General features: G+C 39.8%; 1 protein-coding gene across 8 annotated transcripts in view; it reads left to right on the top strand.

Annotated features, from left to right (window-relative positions):
* The window catches only part of ZC3HAV1 (zinc finger CCCH-type containing, antiviral 1), an 84254-nt gene that overhangs the window by 42128 nt on the left and 18158 nt on the right, over positions 1 to 23968 (top strand). For 3 of the 8 annotated variants that reach the window (XM_004462134.5, XM_012526618.4, XM_004462131.5), the window contains exons 4-9: positions 367 to 1437; positions 1901 to 1999; positions 6301 to 6424; positions 8690 to 8864; positions 13659 to 13767; positions 18640 to 18742. In XM_004462134.5, coding sequence (XP_004462191.1) covers positions 367 to 1437; positions 1901 to 1999; positions 6301 to 6424; positions 8690 to 8864; positions 13659 to 13767; positions 18640 to 18742 — 1681 coding nt within the window. The remainder of the gene's footprint in view (positions 1 to 366; positions 1438 to 1900; positions 2000 to 6300; positions 6425 to 8689; positions 8865 to 13658; positions 13768 to 18639; positions 18743 to 23968) is intronic. The other 5 variants (XM_004462133.5, XM_058297443.2, XM_004462132.5 and 2 more) reach the window with 3 other exon arrangements.

The following is a 23968-nucleotide window of genomic DNA, read 5'->3' as shown; positions in this document are numbered from 1 at the left end:
TTATAATGAAATTGCATGAAAATTAAAACTTTCAAATAAATAAATTTCTTCCTGAAATTTATTTTTTCTCTAAAAAGCCTAAAATTATACTGAATGATAGCTACATCTGATACCCAGAAGAGAAGCCTGAGAAGAAACAGGGACCACCTCATATCTTAGGGGATGGTGTGATGTTCTCTGCTTTGCTATCACAATGTCAGGATTCCTTCATGTTCATAACCACCCTTCCTCAAAATTTCTCTATACCAGATTAAAACATGTAGTTTTGGTAGAATTTGAATAGCAAACCTGGAAAAGCTGTAGGGAGGCATGGTGGTAAGAACTCAATCCTGTTAACTCTACTTTTCATTCTTTTGTTTTTCTTAGCTGTTTCCCCTAATCATAGAGGTATGGCATATAGAAGCAGAAGCAAAAGTAGAGACAGATTATCTCAGGACAATCAAGAATTTCTTCCATCTGCTTCAGCTTCTACTCAGAGGTCCTACACACCCAGTCCAGACGACAATGGTGGCATGTCTCCCCTGGATGATATAAAGGACCTCACCGACAAATTCATGAATTTTGGGAGTCAGGATAGCTCTCAGCCTTCCTCAGTCTCATCTAAGGCTCCCAGTCTTGGAGGTACAAGCCACAAGGTTTCAGTGAATGACGGTGTAGAGGGTCTGTTGTTTGGGAACCCTTATTCTGCTTCTGATTCAACATCAGCCTCCAGCTGGAAGGGCTCCACCTCCTGGTTGAACCACCAAGGTACCGAAAGAGAGACTTTGTTTTCTAAGAATCAAGCTGCCTCCTTCACAGATTTTGTTTCTGTACAAACGAAGAGCACAGGCAGGCCTTCATTGGACTTATCTCCCAACATTGAGGGCAAAAGTGGTAATAAAGATGCCCAACATTTCCCTCTTAATGATGATATTGTTGATGGAACAGCCACAGGTACAACTTCCATAAGATCTTTAAATTATAACAGTAGACAGAGAGAAAAATCACTATCGAGGAATCAGGGCACCAGAACCACTGATGGGAATCTCCAAATCACTGGCAAAACTGCAGAAGATGATCCAGGACTGGCATTTTTTAATCATAAATCTGTTGGGAAGACATACTGGGCTAGTAAGTATGCCCACAATGTGTCAAATGACTTGAGCAAAGTTACTGTTGATTCTACTGATGTAGGTAAAACTGGTGCCACTGGTTTCAGCTTGAAAGGGGCAGTCAGCCGAGATAAAGATGTGTCATACCCTGGAAGTCAGGATCTGAGAACCCGGGTCTTTGCCCCATCTGGGGAAGCTAATGCTCCCGTACAAGTCAGCAGTCTGCCTAAGGTGTCATCTGCTACCCCTTCCCCAAGCAAGTGGGCCCACAGTGGCAACTTTGCCCAAGCCTCTGTTGCACCTGCCAATGTGCTTCCAACTGGTAGGACCCACGACCGGGATTTGTGTAAGTTATTGGAAAAAATGTGGGGGGGCTGTCTTGTCTTGTTCCAGTAGCAGGGTGACTATGGCTGCTTCTCCCTGGATGTTCACCTATGGTTATTAAAGAATAATCTATAATTTTGGTTTAGAGTTAGAGGGTTTTATTTAAGGTTTTGTGTTGGTAAGGAGATTGACATATGACAGGGATGGATGAACTAATAAAAGTATGTGGAATAAGCTGCTATATTTTTAAAAATAGGAATAATTCAACTATGATTTAAGAAGTAAACATGCCTCTCATGTGCCCCTCACGATCATGTTTCCTTTTACGGAGGGTTGTCCAGGCTCTCATGAGCAACACATGAATCTTGGGGATTTTCTTGAATGTGGCACCAGTTTCAGGTATTCTTTCCTATCGTGATACAGTTGTATTTGTTTTTGGTGTAAAAATTCAGATCAGCATAAATGTATCCTCTTTTGTTTTATAGATTCTATATCTGACATCGTCGATACCACATCTCCCAGGACAGATGATTGTGGCTCAGAAGAAATTTGTCTTGACTGTCTGTATAAGGGTTGTGGACTTAGTGAGTAACTTAAGGACTTTCTATAAACAGAAATTTTATTAATAATAATATGGCCAACTTTTACCGAGCATTTGCTATACGCCAGGCACAATGCTAAGATTTTGTGCACATTCTTTAAACCTCACATCAATGCTAGAGGTTTGTACTGTTGTTATTCCATTTCACAGATAAGAAAACTGGGGCATTGACAGGTTAAGACCTCACATATGAAAGGAGTCAGTTTGGATTTTGACCTTTTATAGCCATTCAGCCTTAAGTAAAAGATTTTCCTTAATCAGGGACCCAACTTTTCATATACTGAGAACAAAACAAACAAAAGATTCCACCAGACGAAAACAAAGTATTCTAGCAGACAGATTTTAAAAGTTCATTTCCTGTCAGCATTTAAACACAGTCTCTCTGGCTCTGTGGGGCTCTTCACAGATGAGCATTCACACCTGTCCTGAAGAAACATGGGCTTCACAGGACTCGGTGTTGTTTCCGTCAGGTTTCCACATCTGTTCACTGTCCCCGCCCACCAGGCTTCCGGGGGAAGTGTTTCCCACAGGACAAATTGCTGTCCTCTCATTCTTGTGTCACTTTCTGCTGTCTACCTCTGTCCGTGGGTCTAGATGTTATGTCTGCTTCCTTTGCTTGGTCTCTAGATTGTTCTCTTAGTGGTCTGTGACTCACTTGGCCTTGTGTCTGACATCAGGACTTGACTGTGTGTTCTCTAAGCCAGTTGAAGGTTTTTAACTTTTTAAAGCAACATTTATATAAATTATTAGTGTGACTCATTTTATTTTTTAAAATTTTTAAAGATTTATTTGTTTATTTCTCTCCCATTCTGCCCCCTGCCCCCGCCCCTGGCACAGTTATTTGTTCTCTGTGTCTATTTGCTATGTGTTCTTCTTTGTCTGCTTCTGTTGTTGTCAGCGGCACAGGAATCTGTGTCTCTCTTTGTTGCGTCATTTTGTTGTGTCAACTCTCCATTTGTGCGGCGCCATTCCTGGGCAGGCTAAACTTTCTTTCGCGCTGGGCGGCTCTCCTTATGGGGCGCACTCCTTGCGTGTGGGGCTTCCCTACGTGGGGGACACCCCTGCGTGGCACTGCACTCCTTGCGTGCATCAGCACTGCGCGTGGGCCAGCTCCACACGGGTCAAGGAGGCCCGGGGTTTGAACCACAGACCTCCCATATGGTAGATGGATACCCTAACCACTGGGCCAAATCTGCTTCCCCATTTATTTTTATTACAGAAAATTTAGAAGGTCTATATTCTACCCAAAAGATAATTTAAAAACACCATATAGAGATGATTTGCTAACATATTAGTATATTTCCTTCCATTTTTTCTCTATTTTTTTAAATTGCAAACTTTGGATGTCACTATACAGTTTTACACCCTGATTTTTAATTATTATTCTGGATATTTCTGGTATTTTACTTTTTTTTAAAAAAAGATTTATTCCCGCCCCCCTCCCCCCGTCTGTCTCTCTGTCCATTTGCTGTGAGTTCTTTGTGTCCTCTTGCCTTCTTGTCAGTGGCACTGGGAATCTGTGTCTCTTCTTGTTGTGTCATCTTGCTGTGTCTTGCTGTGTCAGCTCTCCATGTGTGCAGTGCCACTCATGGACAGGCTGCGCTTTTTTTGCGTGGAGCGGCTCTCCTTATGGGGGATCCTTGAATGTGGGGCTCCCCTACGCAGGGGACACCCTTGCATGGCATGGCACTCCTTGCACGCATCAGGACTGCACGTGGGCCAGCTCACCACATAGGTCAGGAGGCCCTGGGTTTGAACCCTGGACCTCCCGTGTGATAGGCCAATGCTCTATCAGTTGAGCTAAATCCACTTCCCTATTTTACATTCTTTGAAAACATATTAATGGTTTATAAACTGTCATATGGATATACCATTATTTATTTTCCTATTGCTCACTTGTAATTGAATATTTTGCTTCCCATTTTTTTCCTGTTGTAAATAATGTGATGGACATCTTTATATATAATTCTTCAACTTGAGCTATAGCCCAGGCATTTTATGCAACTTTGAAACAAATATCTCTAATACCATAAGCACCTGATAACTGTCAGAGAAAACATACTCCCCCACCAACAGTAACAACAGAAACTGAGTGCACAGGTAGGTAATGTAATAGGCTGTGGCTTAGAATCAGACAGATGTGGGTTCTGGCTTGAGTTCTCTGAATTTTAGTTCTCTCCTTTGCCTGGCTTGTAGAGTTGTGAGGCTTAAGTGGGAAAATTCATGCAAACTGTCTAGCACAGCCTGCAAGAGACTCCATTTGTACAGGTACCTTTTATTTTTCCCTTTAAACCTGTACTGGGCTTCCTAGACTTAGTGGTTCCAAGCTAAAGTTGTTTTTAAAGGATCTGTCTTCAAGGAGCATGGTCATTAAAACCCTGTGCCTGTCTAGCTATCTAAAGCTGGGCAAGTGAACTTGGAGACTTTAGTTTCTGGAAGAAAAACCCGAGATTTAACATCATATTCCCACCCTTTTTTACAAGCCTATCCTGTCTTCTTTCAGAGACAGGGATCCTGAATGTCTGTTCATCCTGAAACTCTTCAGCTACTTTTGGTTTAGGAGTAGAGCCATTTAGGCTCCTAACCTCCCCCCATGGTCCCCCGAAGTTGTTGAATGTGTCTTGTTTCTGCATCTCTGCTCTAAAGCCATCTGCCATCTGTTTCCATGTGCTTTCTCCAGGCAGATACTTGTCCTTCGGTGTCTCCTCTAGAGCCCAAAGAGAGCTTTGTGTAGCTTCTTTCTGTTAACCTCTTTAATTGTCTGTCTACTAGTCAAAACAGAAAAGACAGAAAAGAGCTAGCTCTTCAAGGTCTTCTGGGTCCCTGGTCAGATTCAGTTCTGTGGTGTTTAATCCCTTGTCAGGGGTGCACTTAACTCTTAGTACCATTTTTCTGCCACCAACATCGAAGACCTCACTTGTGACCCTCCTTTGTTTTTCTTCCTACTGCTAAGCTGACTTTAAAGTATTTCACAACATTTTTGTTGTTGTTTTGAGAGTACCAGGGATTGAACATGAGACCACTTATGTGGGAAGCCAGCACTCAACCACTGAGCCATATTGGCTCCCTTGATTTGTTTTCTTGTTGTTTTGTTTTTGTTTTAGGAGGCACCAGGAACCGAACCTGGGACCTCCCATGTGGGAAGTAGGCACTCAACTGCTTGAAACACATCTGCTCCTCTCACAACAGTTTTTGAAAATTATAAAACAATTATAGAGAAATTACTGTGTATCTTGCTCCTACCTTTTGCAGATTTTAATGCTATGCTGTATTTGCTATGCAGCCTCTTATTTATTTATTTATTTTGAAGAAATAAAACATAGCTGTAGTGGAGGCATGCCATGGGCAGTCGTTCCCCAGCGCACCCAGTGTCCCCTCCCCAGTCGCAAACAGGATCATGAATTCAGGCTCCATATTCCTGTAAGTGCTTCTGAAACTTTTGAATCAGCCAAGATCAGGCAGTGCCACTCTGTGGGTCTGCCTGTGGTGACTAAACCTGCCTCTTTTTATTCTAAGGTAGTCATACCTCTTTGATATTTCAAAATGATTTAAATATTATATAATGTACATTTTGGGGAAAAAAGAACTGTTTTCTGTATTTCTTATTATTACAGAACATTCTACATACATAACACATTATATATAGCATTCATCCGTTTATTCAGCAAGCCCTGTCCTGGTTATGTGAAGGAGATGTAAGCTAAATAACGATGTAGCCTTTCCTCAATGCTTTTGCAATTTATGTGGGGCATCGAGGCATGTAAAAGTGAGAAAACTGTGTAAATAAGTAAATACACAAATAATAAAGCCAAAACTTGGTACTGAATACAGGCAAAGGGAATACAAAATATAAGTCAGATCAGAATGGAGTGAGGTTAGTTGGGAAATCTTTCTGGAAGGGATGAATTGTAGGCCTGGGGCTTCAAGGAAATATAGGCAGTGTCTATGCTGGAGAGCATTTCATCTTAATGTACACACTTGGCGTTGCAAAAAGTCTACTGCAAATTTATAATTACCCCAAATTTTCATGTGGCTAATGTGACTTTTGAGGGAGTGGGGGATTTCTGTTCTCCAGTGAGTTTTTATAAGCAGTAAAGGGACCTAGATAATGAATATTAGGCAATATAAGCAGGGGCTAGCATGAACTAAGGCATGGGTGGGAAATGTGCTTGTCTGCAGGTGTGGCAATAGCAGACCTTCATGGAGAAAGTCAGCCTTTAACTCGACTGAACTGGAACTCCCTCCTGCTAAAACGGCCCTCAGATCCTTTCTCTGTCTTTGTAGGCAACTGCAGCAAAGTTCATTTCCATCTGCCCTATCGGTGGCAGATGTTAACTACAAATACCTGGATGGACCTCAGACTCATGGAGATGATTGAGGAGGCCTACTGTGACCCAAAGAACTGGCTGTAAGTTGGTGGCTGTCCTCTGGCTTGCAAGATCCACTTGATAAGGGAAAGCCTAGTGCTAGGTTTATAGGAAAAAGGGCAAATTTTCCTTCAGAATCCCATTCAAGTTTGAAATAGCTTTAAAAAAGAGAGATTTATTTATTTCTCTCCCCCTCCCCCAGTTGTCTGCTCTCTCTGCCCATTTGCTGTGTTCTTCTGTGTCCACTTGTATTCTTGTCAGCGGCACCAGGAATCTGTGTTTCTTTTTGTTGTGTCATCTTGCTGTGCCAGCTCTCCATGTGTGCAGTGTGCAGTGCCATTCCTGAGCAGGCTGCACTTTTATCGCGCGGGGCAGCTCTCCTTGCGGGGCGCACTCCTTGCGTGTGGGGCTTCCCTATGCGGGGGATACCCCTGCATGGCAGGGCATGCCCTGTGTGCATCAGCACTGCGTGTGGGCCAGTTCACCACACGGGTCAGGAGGCCCTGGGTTTGAACCCTGGACCTCCCATGTGGTAGGCAGATGCTCTATCCCTTGAGCCAAATCTGCTTCCCTGAAATAACTCTTGAGATCAAATGGCCCACACGCTGCTGAGTTAGATTTGCAGTAGCACCGAGCCTGGCTTATACTGGGGATTCTGGGAATATTTGCTAACCCAACTGAAACAAACAGTAATGTGATTGTTTAGTCAATATTTGTCTGTGTGTCTTCCAGAGACACAATGCCGAGAGGTTTGTAATCCTATCAGTTCATCAAAGAACTATTGAAAATACTAAATGATTTAGCACAAAATAGACTTTGGCTTAATTTCATAATTTTAAAACATGGCTTGAACAATTTCATGTAGTTCTTATGCAGAATTAGCATTTTCTATCTTTATTTTTAAATTTTTTTTAAAAAAGAGAAATTCTGGGTTTATTTCCTTTAGTTTTGCTAGTTTCTCTATCCTAGAAGTATCTAAGAGGCTACGATACATTTCTGTTTCTGTCACAGTTGAGATGGGTGACACTACACATGACCGTATTTACCAGTGATGTGCAGGGGTATAAGATAGATCCTAGTTTTAGCAGGAAATTCTTTGAGATAAGAAAGTAATCATCATATGTGAATTCAGTGAATTTTTGGTGGGGATTCTTTGTTGCTGTTCTCTGCCACTAGAGGGTGGCATCTTCTACCGTCTTGTTTCTAGGTGCTTCCCCGCCCCCAGGTGACTCTAGAGCGGGGTTTCTGAACCTCGGCATTGTTGATTTTTTACTTCAGATAATTCTTTGTTGTAGGGGCCTGTTGGGCAGCATCCCTGGTCTCTGCTAGATGCCAGTAAACATCCCCCCAGTTAGGGTAACCAAAAATGTCTTCAGTTTTGCCAGATAAACCCTGCGGGGCAAAATCGTTCCTTGTTCTTAGAGCAGCAGTTCTCAGAGTTTTTGCTCTTAGGACGTCCTACACTCTCAAAGTTTATTGAGAACTTCAAAGAGCTTTTGTTTATGTGGATTATAGCTGTCAATATTTGCTACTTCAAATTTAAAACTGAGAAAAAGTTAAATATTTATTGAGTCATTTAAAAAGCCCTATTATATATTTTTTTATAAAAATAACTTTATTTTCCAAAATAAAATGAATTTATTGAGAAGAGTGACATTATTTTATATTTTTATAAATCTCAATATCTGATGTAATAATAGAAGACAACTGGATTATCATATCTGCTTCTGCACTCAATCAATAGTGAAATCATACATTATGTAGCCTCTGAAAAACTTTCCAGTACATTCATGAAAAAAATGAAAGTGAAAAGGAAAATAATTTAGTCTTAATATTAAAATGAAAATAATTTTGATTTTGTGGACTCCCTGAAAGGGTCTTGGACCACACTTTGAGAGCAAATGTCTTAGACTTAACTCAGAAATGAAATAATTTTAAAAACTGACCTACTGTGATTGTAGATGCAACAGATACATCGTAACTTTCTAACATTGAGTCAATCCATTGTTTTATATTTTTGGCTCTCAGTATACTCTATGAAAAAGATATATGGGCACAGTTTTATTTTGGGATACTTTTTGAGAGAATACTATTATTTTATGATATCACCAAATACGTGACTGGGCAAGTTACTTTACCTTTCTGTATTTTACTTTTTCTTTTGTGTGTAAGATCTAGAGCTTTAGAATGAAATTGTGAAGATCCCTTTTAGTTCTAAAATTTAATTCTGTGCTTTCATCAGAGAAGACCAGATTGTAGAAAACAGGTCAAATGTAGCATGTTAACTTTAAACTTTTCTCTCTCAGCATTTCTATAAGAAATCTTAACATCGATTTCCGGAAAATGACTTGTAATGCTAATCCCATGCGACGTATCTCCACCCCCTCATCTATGGCAAAGCCAGTCGATTCCATCTTTTCCACAAAATGGATTTGGTATTGGAAGGATAAATCTAACAATTGGTTACAATATGGAAAAGACGTGAGTACCATTTTTCCTTCTGGAAGGCTCTTGTTTAAATTTGCTATGTCAAAAGAAAACTATTTTTAAAATGTCTGAAGTCTACATCATTACCCATGGAGAGAGGATGTGGTACTTTTTCACTTCATACATATCCATGTTTGTATTTTTTCAACAGAGATGGACAATGGTGGTAATTAAAAACAAAAGTGTCTATGATTTCTAAGGAACTCCCTGAGACAGGAGTCAGCCACATGTCCCTCTTTCTATACTATCAGGAACTTTAGCTTTCTATGTAGATGTATTGAGGCCATTGCTTGAGCCAGAAAAAGAGGGTGAGAAAGAGAAGCCAGAAGACTGATAGAACCTGGATTCAGATGCACTTAAAGGATTGGAGCCAGATAATTCTAAGCTTACACAGAGAGGCCACAGAGAGGCCATGGTAATAGGGAATAGAAGTTGAGATAAGCAGAGCTTCTGTCCTTCTGTTTATGTGTCCCTTCCTCTCTACAATTCATGGGATAAAAAAGAAAAAAGATCTCAAGTAGGTAATGAGATCAGAGTAAGGAGAAAGGAAGGTAAAAGCAAGAGATTAAAATGAAGCCAAAGATAAAGTCGGGACAAGGCGATGCCAGCATTACGCATCTCACAGCTCTTATTCTGTGGGCCATCTCTTTGGGCACCAAGCTGCCTGGCTGCCCGGCTGCACCAGCAAACAGAAAGTCTGTTGTTACAGGATTTCCTGTGCTTCTTGGTCAAGAACACACACGTTACTTAGGAGGAGTACAGCTTTTTTCAGTTAGTAAGGCCTGAGAAAAGCATCCCCCATTGGGTCCCATGGGGAGGCACAGTGGTTTCCAAACTGTTTTAGCAGCAGATGCTTTTTTAAAAAAAAATCAAACAATCTTTCCCCTAATCTAAGTAATAATGCAAGCTAGATTAAAGCAAACTATTCCCTGTTGAAATAGGATGGAAGAAATAGTCTCAGAGCCTGCTTGCTTGGTCCCCATCCTTATTGTACTCCTTTCACCTATCGTGACCTACGGAGCCACTCTGTGGAGCCAGGGTCTGTTCAGAATCTTCTATGAGATTGAGCTCTGTGCAGTTCTTTTCATGTTAAATGTTTAAGCCAAGGATGATGTCAAAGTGCAGCTCATTAAAGTGATTCTGTGAGGTACTTGTGGAAATAGAAATTATAACCCCAAAATAATTAGCCTGGGTTAAAATAAAAATAAACTATTGATCTAAATGGTACTTATGTCAAATACTTGCCATTTTCAGTAAGAGAAGGGGAAAAGATTGAAAAATATTTACATTCTAGTGACATCAGGGTCCCAGGGACCAAAGAGAACTATCAGTGGGAGAAAAAAATCCTGCTTAAATTTAAATTTTTATCAGTTTCCTTGTTCTTGTTGCCTAATAAAACATCAAGGAACTTCCTGAACTCTTTAATACAAAGTTCTTCTCTTGGAATATACATTTGTATTAGAAGCAAAATTTTTAGTATTAATATTTAACTTTTAATCTGCAAACATGTAATATGTTGGATTCATTGAATTGATGGCACATGTTTACTATAAGAAATGGAATATTTTCTTTGAAGATGTGAATAAATTATTACTGTCTCATATTAATTAGAAATGTCTTTCTATAAATGGAGTTAGCTCTTCTTTTATTTAATAAATAAAAAGTCAAGCCTTGGGTTTCTGTTTTTCCTTGCTGGCTGTTCAAGGAAAACAAAAATGGTGGTCCCAGGAGACTTGAACCCCAAACATAAGGAGAAGCCTGGTTTTTTTCCCACAATTAAATGAATTCTTGTCCAAGTTTTCAGCTTTTTGGTGGCCTGGTTTGATTCAGTGTGCAGGTTAGAATATTTAGAAAAAAGGGTGGACTATATAGTCTTCAGATAATGTCCCATAGATTTTTTTTTTTTTTTTTTGCAACTTAATTTTTAATAAGCTTTAGGCAACCGAGAGTTCTGGGTTAGGAACTTCCCTAGTAGGAACTTGGGGCGCAGAATTTCTTGCCAACAAAGGGTAGGTGCTTTGATAGTGAGCTCTGTGGAAGCTAGAGTGGATATCCTTTTTTGGCAATTACTATGCCTAACGAGGACTTGTGTTGATGGTGGACAAGAAGAGGACATGATTGAATAGATAGGCCGTGGGCAGCAGTGGTATAGGAAGGAGCTAGAGCAGGGATGACAGGAAGAGAGCAGAGCCTGGTAGTTGGGGGTTTGCATCAGGCAGGATGTACAGTTCCAGGTTGGTCATCCTCGGAGATAAATGTTTACCAGCAAGTAGCTGTGAAAGCTGGTGTCAAGAAAGGACAGGAGTACAGGGCCTGAGAGAAGGGCAAGAACAGGGCAAACCTCAGCTCTAGAAGACCAAGAATCAAGACAAAGGAAGTTGGTTCCTGGAACTAAAATGTAAGTCAAGTCTTCTGGGGGAATCAATAACTGAAAGCTTTGCCACTTATTCATTTGGTCATTCATTCATTCAGTCAGTCAGCAAACGTGTATACAGGCCTAGAATGTGCCAAATACTGAATACAACCACCTGTTTTTCAAGTAACTTGTCTAGTAAGGAAAAGGCAGTTACAGAACTGGAGTACAGTGTGAGGGCAGGACCAGAGGAAGGTCCGAGTGGAACCATGCATGGCTGCCCATATGCTCAGACACTGACTCAGCATGACAGCACTAGGCACAGGTGGTTATTCAATTGTTTTTATTGAGGTGGAACTCACATAACTGAAAATTAACTATCGGTATTTAATTTTAAATTTATATTAGTTCAATTAATTTAAATTTAAATAGTTAAACTTAAAATGAAATTAAGGATTCAGTTGCTCAGTTCAACTGGCCACATATTCAGTGCTCTGTAACTGCATGTAGCTTGTGGCTATCATATTGGACAATGTAGATGTTTCTGTACATTTCTGGAAGTTTCATTGGGCAGCTCTGATCTAGACCCTGCTGCCCTGTAGTCAAAGTGAGCTCTGCAGAGCAGCAACATCAGCTTTGCTGGGAGCCGTTAGAAATACAGAATCTCAGGTCTTAACCCATTCCTCCTGAATCAGAGTATACACTTCAGTAAAATCCTTGGGTAAGTCACATGCACGTTGCAGGTTGAAGCACTCTTGACCAGTGCTTTGTAGACCCCTTCAGACAAGAACAGACTAGGTTCTAGGATTCTAAGGCAGTGCTGAGCAGGCAGTGGGTAAACACAGGACACGAGCTATGAGAATTGTAAATGGGTGCAGAGATTTAGTGAGAGGTCAAACCTGGGATGCATAGAGGTCACAGAGTGGCCCTGCCTCACCCTGTACCTGCACAGGTGTGTGCCCATTTCAGCTGCTCTTTAGGGCCTGACAAAGGCATGAGGTTTACCAACATGTCATCTAATCATAGAAACTTAGTTTCCCAGTGCCTACTCTGTGTAGGAAGCTCTTTTACAATAGCCCTTTTACAATATAGCAGCTGGGAGATTATCTTTTACAATAGATAATCTCGCAGCTGCTGTTTCAACAAACATCTTCATGATGTGACTTAATTGTTGAATGCTGTAGGTTAGGAAAGTGTGCTAAAGTCTGCTTCCTTGTCTCTTCTGCCCATTTGTCCTGGTTCTACATCCTGAAAAACTCTCAAGTTTATTCCTGCTTTCTCTGGTTGGCTTTGCAAGTATTTGAACACAGCTTTTCTGCTCCCACCATCCTCCTCTCCAGGCTAAAGAGACCCAGCTCAGGCCTTTCTCCAACCAGGACATTTTCCTTTGGGTGCATTCATTCTGGTGCCCTCACCCTTACATCCAGCAGACATTGCTCTTGGGGGAAAGGAAAAGGAGGTGAGTGTGTCTGAAAGATCAGAGTATAGAATGTCCTTTTAAAGGATGGTGAGCCCCTCCTCACTATGAACTGCCAGCAGGACATTGCTGTCGCTAGCTCCTCCAGTCTTGATCATAAGGAGCAAGTGTCTCCGCATCATTAAATGTTGGAAATTCCTGCTCTTACGGGCTCACGTCCAATCTGGTCTGCCACCCTTGCCAAAGATGGGAACAGTGGAACTGTGGCCTAGCCTGCCTCTGGATAGAATCAACACTTCCCTGTACCCACTTATTCTGATGTTTGGACCTTTTATATTATGCGTGGAGACCAGTGACATATCTTGACATATTTTTTTGAAAGTCCTCACCTCTTTGATCATTGCCCCTTTCAGTGGAAATTCGGGTGGTTTTTCAGTGTCATTGATGGGAGGTTTGGTTGATTTTATTTGTTCAGGACAGAGAAGGATTAGGTTATAGATATTTGAACAGCAGTATACCTGTTGGAGTTTGGGTGAAGAACAGAATGTCCACTTTTGCTTTCTTTCACTACAACTCTAAACTGTGCTTTCTCACCATGTGACTGGATAAAAGAGCCCATGACGATATACTTCATGCGAGAGTAGAGTGCTGGATTCTGTCACACAGCTCAGGCAGACCGGCATCACTGGAGAGGGCAGTCAAGTTTCTTTGCACGCTTGGCTCCTATTTATGGAAGGTGTAAAAAGAATATTGAGAAGAGCTTTATTTTTCAGACTTCCATTACACATATAGTCAGTTTCTTCAGTGTAGACAGCACTGTCCTAAGCACCATGATGGAGAGGACTACAAAGGCTGTGACATGGCCCTGAACTGGGAGAACTTCCAGTTTGATTTGGAAGGCAAGATGCACTCCTGATCAACTCCCATGACTAAAATGTTTTGTAAGATATAACGGTAGAGGTTTCTTGAAAGCCTACCCTGAAGTTTTTACCCTTTTTTTTTTTTTTAATACAATCAGCAAACTTCAAACATCAGCTCTTCATACCTGGAATCTTTGTTTCTATCCTGTCCAAGGGGAATTGTACCATTTAAGGAGGGTTCACAGAACTACGAACTGAGTTTCCAAGGTAAGTTTTTGTATTTGGCAATGGTGAGAGTCTTTCAAATCTGGCATGTGATGTATATGTGCGAGTCAGAACAGAATGGCTGTGTGTGTGGACCAGAGTCAGGGTGGGCTGTTTGCTTTCTCCCCTGAGATTATTTTTTAGCAAGGTGAGCTGTGTACTGGAAGCCAGTGGCCATCAGAAGACCCGTGCTTAGGAGCCCTGGCTCTGATCCACCACACTTGCTATGCCCCCTCAGGAATGTCATCTGGCATTCCCAAGATGGCAGCTTGGCCTTTCTAGACCTCAGTTTCAATGTGAGGCAACTAGTTTCTCACCTGGCGTGTCTAGACCTCAGTTTCCTCATCTCTAAAATGAAGGGATTGGACTAAATGGTCTAGGGATGCTCTCACCTGTGCCATTCTAAGCCTCTGATTCTGAGTGGGCTGCTTCCCAGGCTGAGGCAGAAATTATAGGTGCTGATGACTACTACCATATTTGGACATCTTCAGAGTTTTACAAGCTTGCTGTTTCTTTTAGGCTTCATCATGTGCGTCAGTGGTTTTATCTTTCACATTGACTAAAGCACTTTGCTTTCCACCATATTTATTTGAGCAGCCTTGGAAAGATCCCAGTGGCTCTGGTTAGCTCCTAGCAGAATGTCTTCTGTCTTTGTCAAAAAGCAGGGCAGAAACTGCCCTCTCTCTGAATGTACTTTCCCATCAATCTAACCCCTGGAATACTCCCTGCATATATGGTTAGATACATGCCCTTTAGGACCAGCCCTGCAGGTCTTTGGTAAGAAGTAGATGACGACCTTCTCAGGTCCTTGTCAGTCCCAGGTGGTACGTGAGTCCTGTACTAATTAGTGAATCTTAAGTAACATAGCTTTTTTTAAAAACATATTTTTTATTGAAGTACATCATTCATACATGAACATGCATAAACAATAAGTGTATAGTAAAAATTGTGAACTTACAAAATAAACATACATAACATCATACAGGGGTCTCATACATCACCCCTCCACCAACACTTTTCCTTGTGAAACATTTGTTAACAAACTATGCAAGAGCATTGTCAAAATATTACTACCCAATGTCCCTATTTCACATTTGGTGAATTTTTCCCCCAACCCACACCATTTTTTCAAAATATATTTTTATTTCAGAGGTTTTGTGAACTTGCAAAACAATCATGCACATGTGTAGAATTCCCAACACACATCACACCGTGGTGGAACATTTGTTACAGATTATGAGATAATATCCTCAGGCTATTACCACCAACCCATGGTCCATAGCGTACATTTGGCACATTTTTTCCATACGCCTCCATTATGAACACAGTACATCTTTGGCATTGATGCAAGAATATTATAGTATTGCTGTTAATCCATAGTTTATAGGTCACACCAATTGTAGTTTTCCCATGCTTCTCCATATTCCCATCACCCTGCAATAGTGATGTACATCTGCTCTATTAAGTAACATAGCTTTTTTTTTTTTTTTATTTTTTTTTATTTTTTTATTTTTTATATTTTTTTATTGACTTTGTAATAATATTACATTAAAAATATATATGTGAGGTCCCATTCAACCCCACCCCCCCCACCCCCCTCTCCCCCCCCAACAACACTCGTTCCCATCGTCATGACATATCCATCGGATTTGGTAAGTACATCTTTGGGCACCTCTGCACCTCATAGACAATGGTCCACATCATGGCCCATACTCTCCTCCATTCCATCCAGTGGGCCCTGTGAGGATTTACAATGTCCGGTGATTACCTCTGAGGCACCATCCAGGGCAGCTCCATGACCCAAAGACGCCTCCACCTCTCATCTCTTCCTGCCTTTCCCCACACCCATCGTCCACCATGTCCACTTTTCCCAATCCAATGCCACCTCTTCTTTGTGGACATTGGATTGGTTGTGTCCATTGCACCTCTATGTCAAGAGGAGGCTCAGATTCCACATGGATGCTGGATGCAATCCTCCCATTTTCGGTTGTAATCACTCTAGGCTCCATGGTGTGGTGATTGTCCTTCTTCAACTCCATCTTAGCTGAGTGGTAACATAGCTTTTTAAAACCATTATACCAACCATTTTCCTTTTGAAATGCAACTTGGCTGTATATATCAAAAGATATTAAATATGCCTGCTTTCTCATTCTCTCAGTAATTTTCCTAAGAAAATAATTCTCCAGAAAAAAAAAAAGCTATAGGCATGAAAATAATGACTGAAGCCTTAACAATAGCACTAAAAAATAGGAACGGACTGTGTACCGGTAGGATAGTGACCAAATAAGAGAATTTAATTTCTTGGAGTATTGGCATTGTTAAAATTATGATTATTAAAACTACATAGCAAATGCAAAATTTGATATTGTTAAATGAAAAAGGCAGAAGCCAAAATGTGTACTTATTCACATTTTTGTTTGTATATTATTTTTAAAATTAAAAAAGGTTTAAGGAAAATTTTAATGTGTGCTACAATGACAGTAATGAATGCATGTGGACTAAGACTAGAAGGCAACAGAGAAAAATAAAAATCTGTTATATCAGGTGGTAAAATTAAAAATGACTTACATTAATTTTTTTCCTTTGGTGGTATTAAATTCTTTATACAATTTAAAGGTGAGATGAGAAGTCATGCACCGTGTGTCTGAATTGGGAGCAATTTAACAGCTACTTGTGTTCACTTGCTTCACAGCAGCCAATTCAGAGCATTTTGCAGGGTTACAAAAGAATTTTTCTTTTTTTTTATCTAGACAACAAGTATATCCTCTGATTCATTAAACTAATATTTGAGAGCCAGCTGTGTGCCAGGTGATACAGCGATGAACTTGCTCTCTTGAAGCCTAGATTTGAGAGGGTGGTGATAGACAATAAACAAGTAAGGAAATGAAGCAATATCAGAAGTGATAAGAGTTATGGAGAAAATAAAACAATGTGATGAAGCAGAGGGAGAATGGGGGCCTTGGTGGCGGAGGGCCTACTTCAATCTGAGGAAGAATCTTTGGAAGGAGGGAGCCAGCACTGCCCGTGAGAAGGCAGGCACTCCAGGGAATAGCTAGGGCTAAGGCTGTAACGTGCATGTTTGAGGTTTCAGAGAATAGTAAGGTCTATAAGAGATGAGGGCAGAGACAGAAACCTGTATATTTTATTAGATGGAAGCCATGGGAGGTTTTGAGCAGAGTTGTGGCATGCTTTCATTTACTTTTTTTTTTTTTTTGACCAGGAATTGAACCTGGGACCTCATATGTGGGAAGCCAGTGCTCAGTCACTGAGCCACATCTGCTGTTGGTTTTTCACTTGTTTGGTTTTTTTTTTTTTTTTAAGATTTTTCTTTTCCTCTTCCCCCTCCCCCCCGTTGTCTGCTCTCTGTGTCCACTCGCTGTGTGTTCTTCTATGTCTCCTTCTATGTCTCCTTCTACCCTTGGTGGCACCGGGAAACTACGTCTCTTTTTTGTTGTGTCATCTTGCTGTGTCAGCTCTCTGTGTGCGGCGCCACTCCTGGGCGGGCTGCACTTTTTTCACGAAGGGCGGTTATCCTTGCAGGGCGCGGTGGCGCCCCTGCGTGGCACGGCACTCTTTGCACATGGGTCAGGAGCCCTGGGTATTAAACCCTGGACCCTCCCATATGGTAGATGCTCTATTAGTTGAGCCACGTCTGCTTCCCAGTGGTTTGTTTTTTAAAAAAATATTTTTAGGAGGCTCCAGGAACCAAACCCGGGACCTCTCAAGTGGGAAGCAGGTGCTCAATTGCTTGAGCCACATATGTTCCCCTTTACTCTTTTTGTTGTTCTTGTTGTTTTGTTTTAAATAATCTTTATTGAGGTATAATTTAGTGTAATAAAATGCATCCTTTTTAAACAGTTTGATGAGTTTTGACAAATGCATGTGCCATATCCCTAATCAACATATAGAATATCCATCAATTCAAGAAGTTTCCTCATGTTCTTTGCAGTTAGTCTGACCCTTTCCAACCCACAGCCCCATCTTTTACCCCCATTGCAGGCAATAACTATAGATTAGTTTTACCTATTCTTTAACTTCATATAAATAGATTCATTCAGTATGGACTCTGCATGTGGCTGACTTCTTTCACTTGGAATAATATTTTTGATTCATCTGTACTGTTGCATGTATAGTAAATAATTCTTTCCTTTTTGTTGCTGAGTAATATTCCATTTAAAGACATGCCATAATTTGTTTATACATTTGACTTGTTGATGAGCATGTGGGTTGTTTCCACTTGGGAGCTATTATAATAAAGCTGCTATGAACATTCATATTCAGTCTTTGTGTGGATATAGGTTTTCATTCATCTTGAATAAATACCTAGGGGTGAGATTGCTGGATCACATAGTCAGTGTAAGTTTAACTGGTTATACCATTTTACCCTTTCACCCACAACATATGATGATTTACTTTTTAAAAGGATCACTTTGGCTGCAGTTTGGACCTGGGTATACAATAGGCACAAAATGAAAATTACTTTTTACACTTGCTGTAGGAAAAAACTTCAAGCTATAGATACTGCATTGGGATTTGTAATCATTGATGTCTGGTTTTAGGGGCGCTTAAATGGATGGTCTCCTGCTCTGTTCCTGTCCTAGCTCTCCTCTTGGACCTTCTGGCTTTGATTTGAAGATTAGATTAAGTCCTGAATACTCATCTACCTGTTTTCCTTCTGGGTCTTACAGCTAAGGACACTGAAGGGTACACATTTTTATCGTAAGAAATTACCACCTAAAATGATTTTCTCTCTTCATACATGCGCATTTCAGTCATGAATATTTGCCATGATGTTTGCCCGTGAAAAATAACAAGAAGTCATTTTCTAGGAACAATTCTTGATTCTTGTTTGTTTTATTGTTTTCCTGTCTAAAGGGATGATTCAGACCAACGTAGTTTCCAAGACTCAAAGCGATGTCGTCAGAAGGCCAAAATTTGTGTCTTCCGAGGATGTGGAACACATTAAAAAAAGGCTAGAGTAAGTGTTCTGATGCACCGCTTGCTGGCAAATGTTTGAGATGTTCATGCCCTGATATCATCAAATCTCATGAATCTGGACTCTTGTTTTCTTGAAAAGTTCTGTTTGCATTATATGACAATTTTCTTTTGCCTTATCTATGGTAAGGAGCATATTAAGGAAGCATGGTGTGATTGAAGGAACTCTATGCCAGGAAACGTGTTCTTCCTTCTAACTCACAGTGGGATTTCAGGCAAATCTCTTAAATATTCTGGCCCTCATCTTCTTTAGCTGTGAATGGCTGCATGAATGGTGTATGCTGAAGAAATAATAGAATGCGTGATTACTGGGCTTTTGTTTTGCTGTGGACTCTTTGTGTATCTTTAGTTGTTTTTTTTTTAATTAGAGAAGTAGTAAGTTTACATAGAAATCATGTAGATTTTGTATGATCTATGTATCTTTTAAAAAAGATAATAAAAAATGAAAAAAAAGAATAAAGCTGCTATGAACATTCAGTCACACAAGAAAAGAAATCATGCAGAAAATACATAGTTTCCATATATCTCTCCTATTATTTATACTTTGTGTTAGTGTGGTTCCTTTGTTACAATTGATGAAAGAATATTATTAAAATTGCACTAGTAACTATTACTTATAATTTACATTAGGGTTTACTGTGTTGTACAGTCAAATGGTTTTTTCTTTAATTTTTATTCTCAACATATATATAACCTAAAACTTGCCCTTTTAATCACATTCAAATATATTATTCAATGGTATAAAATATATTCACAATATTTTGCTATTATCACCTTATCTGTTATCAAAACCTTTCCATCACTCAAAAAGAAATTTTTTACCAATTAACTATCAATCCCCCTTTCCCTACCTGTCCCCATCCCCTGATAACGTGTATTCGAGTTTCTGACTCTGGATTTGCCTATTCTAATTGTTTCATATCAGTGAGATCATTACAATATTTTACCTTTTGTGTCTGGCTTGTTTCATTCAACATGACGTCTTCTAGGCTCATCCGTATTGTCTGCATGTATCAGAAATTCATTTTTATGGCTTGTATCTTTAGTTTTGCTGATGTGTATTTATAGAGGAGGTAGAAAAGGTGGGAGGCTGACAAGGAAATCATTGGGGAGAAAGATGGGTTGAAGTAGCTGCCTGAGCAAGGGCTTTGGGGAAGGACAAGGTTATGAAAGGGGATTTTTTTAGTAAATTTTGCTGTGGGGGGTGAAATGTAATTCTGCTCTGTCTGCTATTGAAACTCTCAGTAAAATCTACATTGTTCAATAACATTTCTGGAGTTGGATTTTTTTTTTCTTGGTGATGTATCATTATATAAAACATACCTCAAGGCAGGATTAAAATCAAGGTGTTCTAATTAGGCTCTTTGAGTTGTAAGAATTCCAGGTATTTCATGAAAGCAGAAGTTACTAAAAGGATAATAAATGTGAAATAGTAAGAAAATAAGAATTCAAGTCTTGTCTTCCTCTCCCAAGAATCCAAGAATGGCAACTGAAGTATATCAGAGCTTCAGAAATGAGAACTGGTTCCAATTCTGCTTTAGAAATTGAGCAGCTTGGGGTCACAGATGCTTGTCTATGACCAGGTACACAGATCAGGTCCTGGATCTAGATTGCCTGAGTTCAAATTCTGCTCTGCTACTCACTGGTTGTGTAGATTTGGACAAATTGATCACTCTACCTCTTCACCCATAAAATGGGTCTTAATAATATTACCTTCCTCAAGGTGATTACATAAGTGCAAGGTACTCAGAATGGAGGCCAACACTTCAGGGTGTTAGCTGCTGGTATTATTTTTATTTCCCTGCTATTAACAGACTTGGAAATCCTATATATACCCTATATATCTTTTTTTTTTATTTTAATTTTTTCATATAATCAACTTTTTTAAAGAGGTGTTAGATTACAGAAAAGTTACATCACAAGTATAAGTGATTAGCCCTTGACACAAGGGTTTAAAGAATAAAAAAAGAGAAAAGGAAATGAACTAAAGGAACAAAAAGTTTTTTTAGAAAAAGAAAATAAGTATAAACGATTTCCATATACTCCATCCCTTCTCCTCCTACATCTTCCCCTATTAATAACATCTTACAATGGTATGGTACATTTGTTATAATTGGTGAGTAAATCTTGAAGCATTGCTGTTAACCAAGGTCTATAGTTACATTAGGATTTACATTTAATTCCAATGCCCTAAAAATGTCCTAAGTTCTACCTGTTATTCCCTCCCCATCCCCATCCCAGAACCTCTGGTCAACACTATCTTTACATCAGTGTTTCATGTTCTTCCATTACTACAATATTAATAAGTTTACTTCGCCTGTGCTTGCATTCTCCCCTTAGGTTGTTTATTCCTCAACCTTGAGGGTTTGGGGATGATGATGCCCACTCCACTTCAGGTTGAGTAGGGGATTAAATCTTATGGAGCAGATGGAAGGAACTGTTTTGCCTGCAGTTGTAGAAACTCTTTTTATGGGATGGGGGTTGTCCATCATCATCATCTTGTTAGTTGTCCTGGGCAAGTCTGATGAACTGGAGAGTAGTTGTTGGCTGCATCTCTGCTGAGATTCAAGGCTTATGAGCAGACCAAGGAGTTAAGTCTCTGAGACATATTTGATGAGTATAGTGCTAATTATAGACTCAAATAAAAGGGGTAGAAGAATCATGTACAGGGATATTATAAATGAGTCTAACTCTGTTACATTGGGGAAATATGTTGTCATATATTCCAAAGTAAGGCCCACTGGCAGGGTGCTCAATTCAAGGGGCTGTGTGTCTCACCTATAGTGTCTGGGAGGCTATAGAGCCCTCAGAAGCACCCCTTTTTGAGGCTTTGTTCACAGCGGCAGTTAGTGAGATCTGCCTGACATGCATAAGGGTAACCTCTGAAATGACTCCCTGACTCATTTTGAAATCTCTTAGTTGTAAAATTTCGTATGTATTTAATGTTTTCTCCTTTTGGTTAAGGTCTTTTTCTAAATGCCTCACTGGTTGGCGCTTGGCATTAATCCCTCAGTTCAGGGAGGCTCATTACTGGGAGCCATGCCCTGTGCCGGGGAGAAGGCAGTACATTTATTTGCTGATTTTGGATTTGTGTAACAAGGAGGTTTTCAAGAGGTAACTCTTAGGCAATAGTTATTATTAGGCTAAATTTCAATTTTATGAGAATGAGGTTTATATGTATTAATGTTGAGGGTTTGGCATATTGGTCGGTTTCTTCTATTAAGTACTGCCTATGTACTCAAGAGATTCTTACCTCTCTATTTGGAATGTAGCAGGACTCCCCAGGATGGTAGTTTAATATTTTGCTGTTTACTGTGTGGGTCTCCACCCCCTGAGATAATACCCCATGACACAGTGAGCACCTTCCTATTCCACAAAAGCATGTCCCAGGTGCTCCCTTCCCCACACATCCCTCCACCACCAATACTCTGCACCAGTGACTCTCCCCTGCCGTAACTGCCGAAAGAACATTCCCACAATTGTGTTCTCAACCACAGACCTCCACCTCCCAAGAGTTCACCTGTTCCTTCCTCCAGACCTTCCCCCAGTTCCATGGATAGTCTACCCCTCCCCCACCATATATTCTATATACTCAATTTTCAGGCTAAGACTTGGTTTATCTTTTATCTCAGAACTTCAGTTTTCAGCTTCACCTTCTGCCACTAACTGCCAAATTTTATCTGAATTTTTTATTTCAAATAGTGTTAAAATCCCAAGAGTTTGAATCTGATTGGCTTAGTTATCTGAAGTCTTTTCCAGTTCTTTTAATGTTCAGATTAATAAAGCAGAAAATATTGAAGGGTGTGGAGAGGGAAAAATAAAGTTCATGCCCTCATGGAGCTTATATTCTGGTACATGAGAAAATATAAGAGACTATTTCAGTTAGTAACAATGTTAAGTGGAGGAGAAAAGCAGAGTAAGAGTATGGAAAGTGATTTGCATTCAAACAACTAAGGAAATCATCATAGCTACTTCTTATTTAATATAAGCCGTTTTAGTCACACACCATACAATCCATTCAAAGTGTGCACTCAGTGGATCTCATATAATCACAGAGGTGTACATTCATCACCATATTCAGAGTTAGAACATTTTCATTGCTGCAAACATAAAAACAAAACCATAACGAAAACCCTTCCCCCTTATACCTCCCTATTATTGACCCTTGGCATTGGTATAGAACCTTTGTTACATCTGATGAAAAAAATTGCAATATTGCTGTTAACTATAGTCAATAATTTGCATTAGTTGTATTTTCCCTCATATGCCACCCTATTAACACCTTGTAATAGTGATGTACATTTGTTCTAGCTCATGAAAGAACATTCTTAATTTTGTACTATTAGCCACAGTCATCATCCACAGTGGGGGTTCACTATGTTATACAGTCATGTTTCATCCAAGGTAAACACAACCCTTTTCTACCATAATCACACACACTATTCAACACTGTTAATTACCCTCACAATAATGTGCTCCCATCATCTCTATCCTTTTTCAAACATTTGCTATCAACCTTATTGTAATTCCTACACAGATTAAGTATTGCTCCTTTGCCACCTTTGTTCTGTTTCCTGGGACCTATATTCTTGAGTCCATGTGTTTGCTTATTATAATTTTCTCATATTAGTGATATCATACAATATTTGTTTTTTGTGTGTCTGGCTTGTTTTATTCAAGATAAATGTCCTCAAGGTTCATCCATGTTGTCACCTATATCAGGACTTCATTTCTTCTTACAGCTGAATAATATTCTAGTGTATGTATATACAACATTTTGCTTACCCATTCATTGGTTGATAGACAATTGGGTTGTTTCCATCCTTTGGCAATTGTGAATAATGCTGCTAGAACATAGGTGTGCATATGTCTGTTCATGTTCTTGCTTTCATTTCTTCTGAGTATATACCTGGAAGCGGGACAGCTGGATCATATGGCAGTTCTATACTTAGCTTCCTGAGGAACCACCAAACTGTCTTCCACTTGACTGTACTATTTTACATTCCCACCAGCCACAGTGAATAAGTGTTCCTATTTCTCCACTACCTCTCTAGCACTTGTAGTTTTATGTTGTTGTTTTTTAAAAAATAGTTATCAGTTTAGTAGGTATTAAATGATATCTCATCGTGGTTTTGATTTGCATTCCCCTAACAGAAAAAGATGTTGAGCATATTTTCATATACTTTTTAGCCATTTGTATTTCTTCAGA

Source organism: Dasypus novemcinctus, chromosome 5 (genome assembly GCF_030445035.2).
Source record: "Dasypus novemcinctus isolate mDasNov1 chromosome 5, mDasNov1.1.hap2, whole genome shotgun sequence".
Lineage (NCBI taxonomy): Eukaryota > Metazoa > Chordata > Mammalia > Cingulata > Dasypodidae > Dasypus > Dasypus novemcinctus.
The sequence above is the reverse complement of the archived record's forward strand: the minus strand, read 5'-3'. Positions and strand labels throughout refer to the sequence as shown.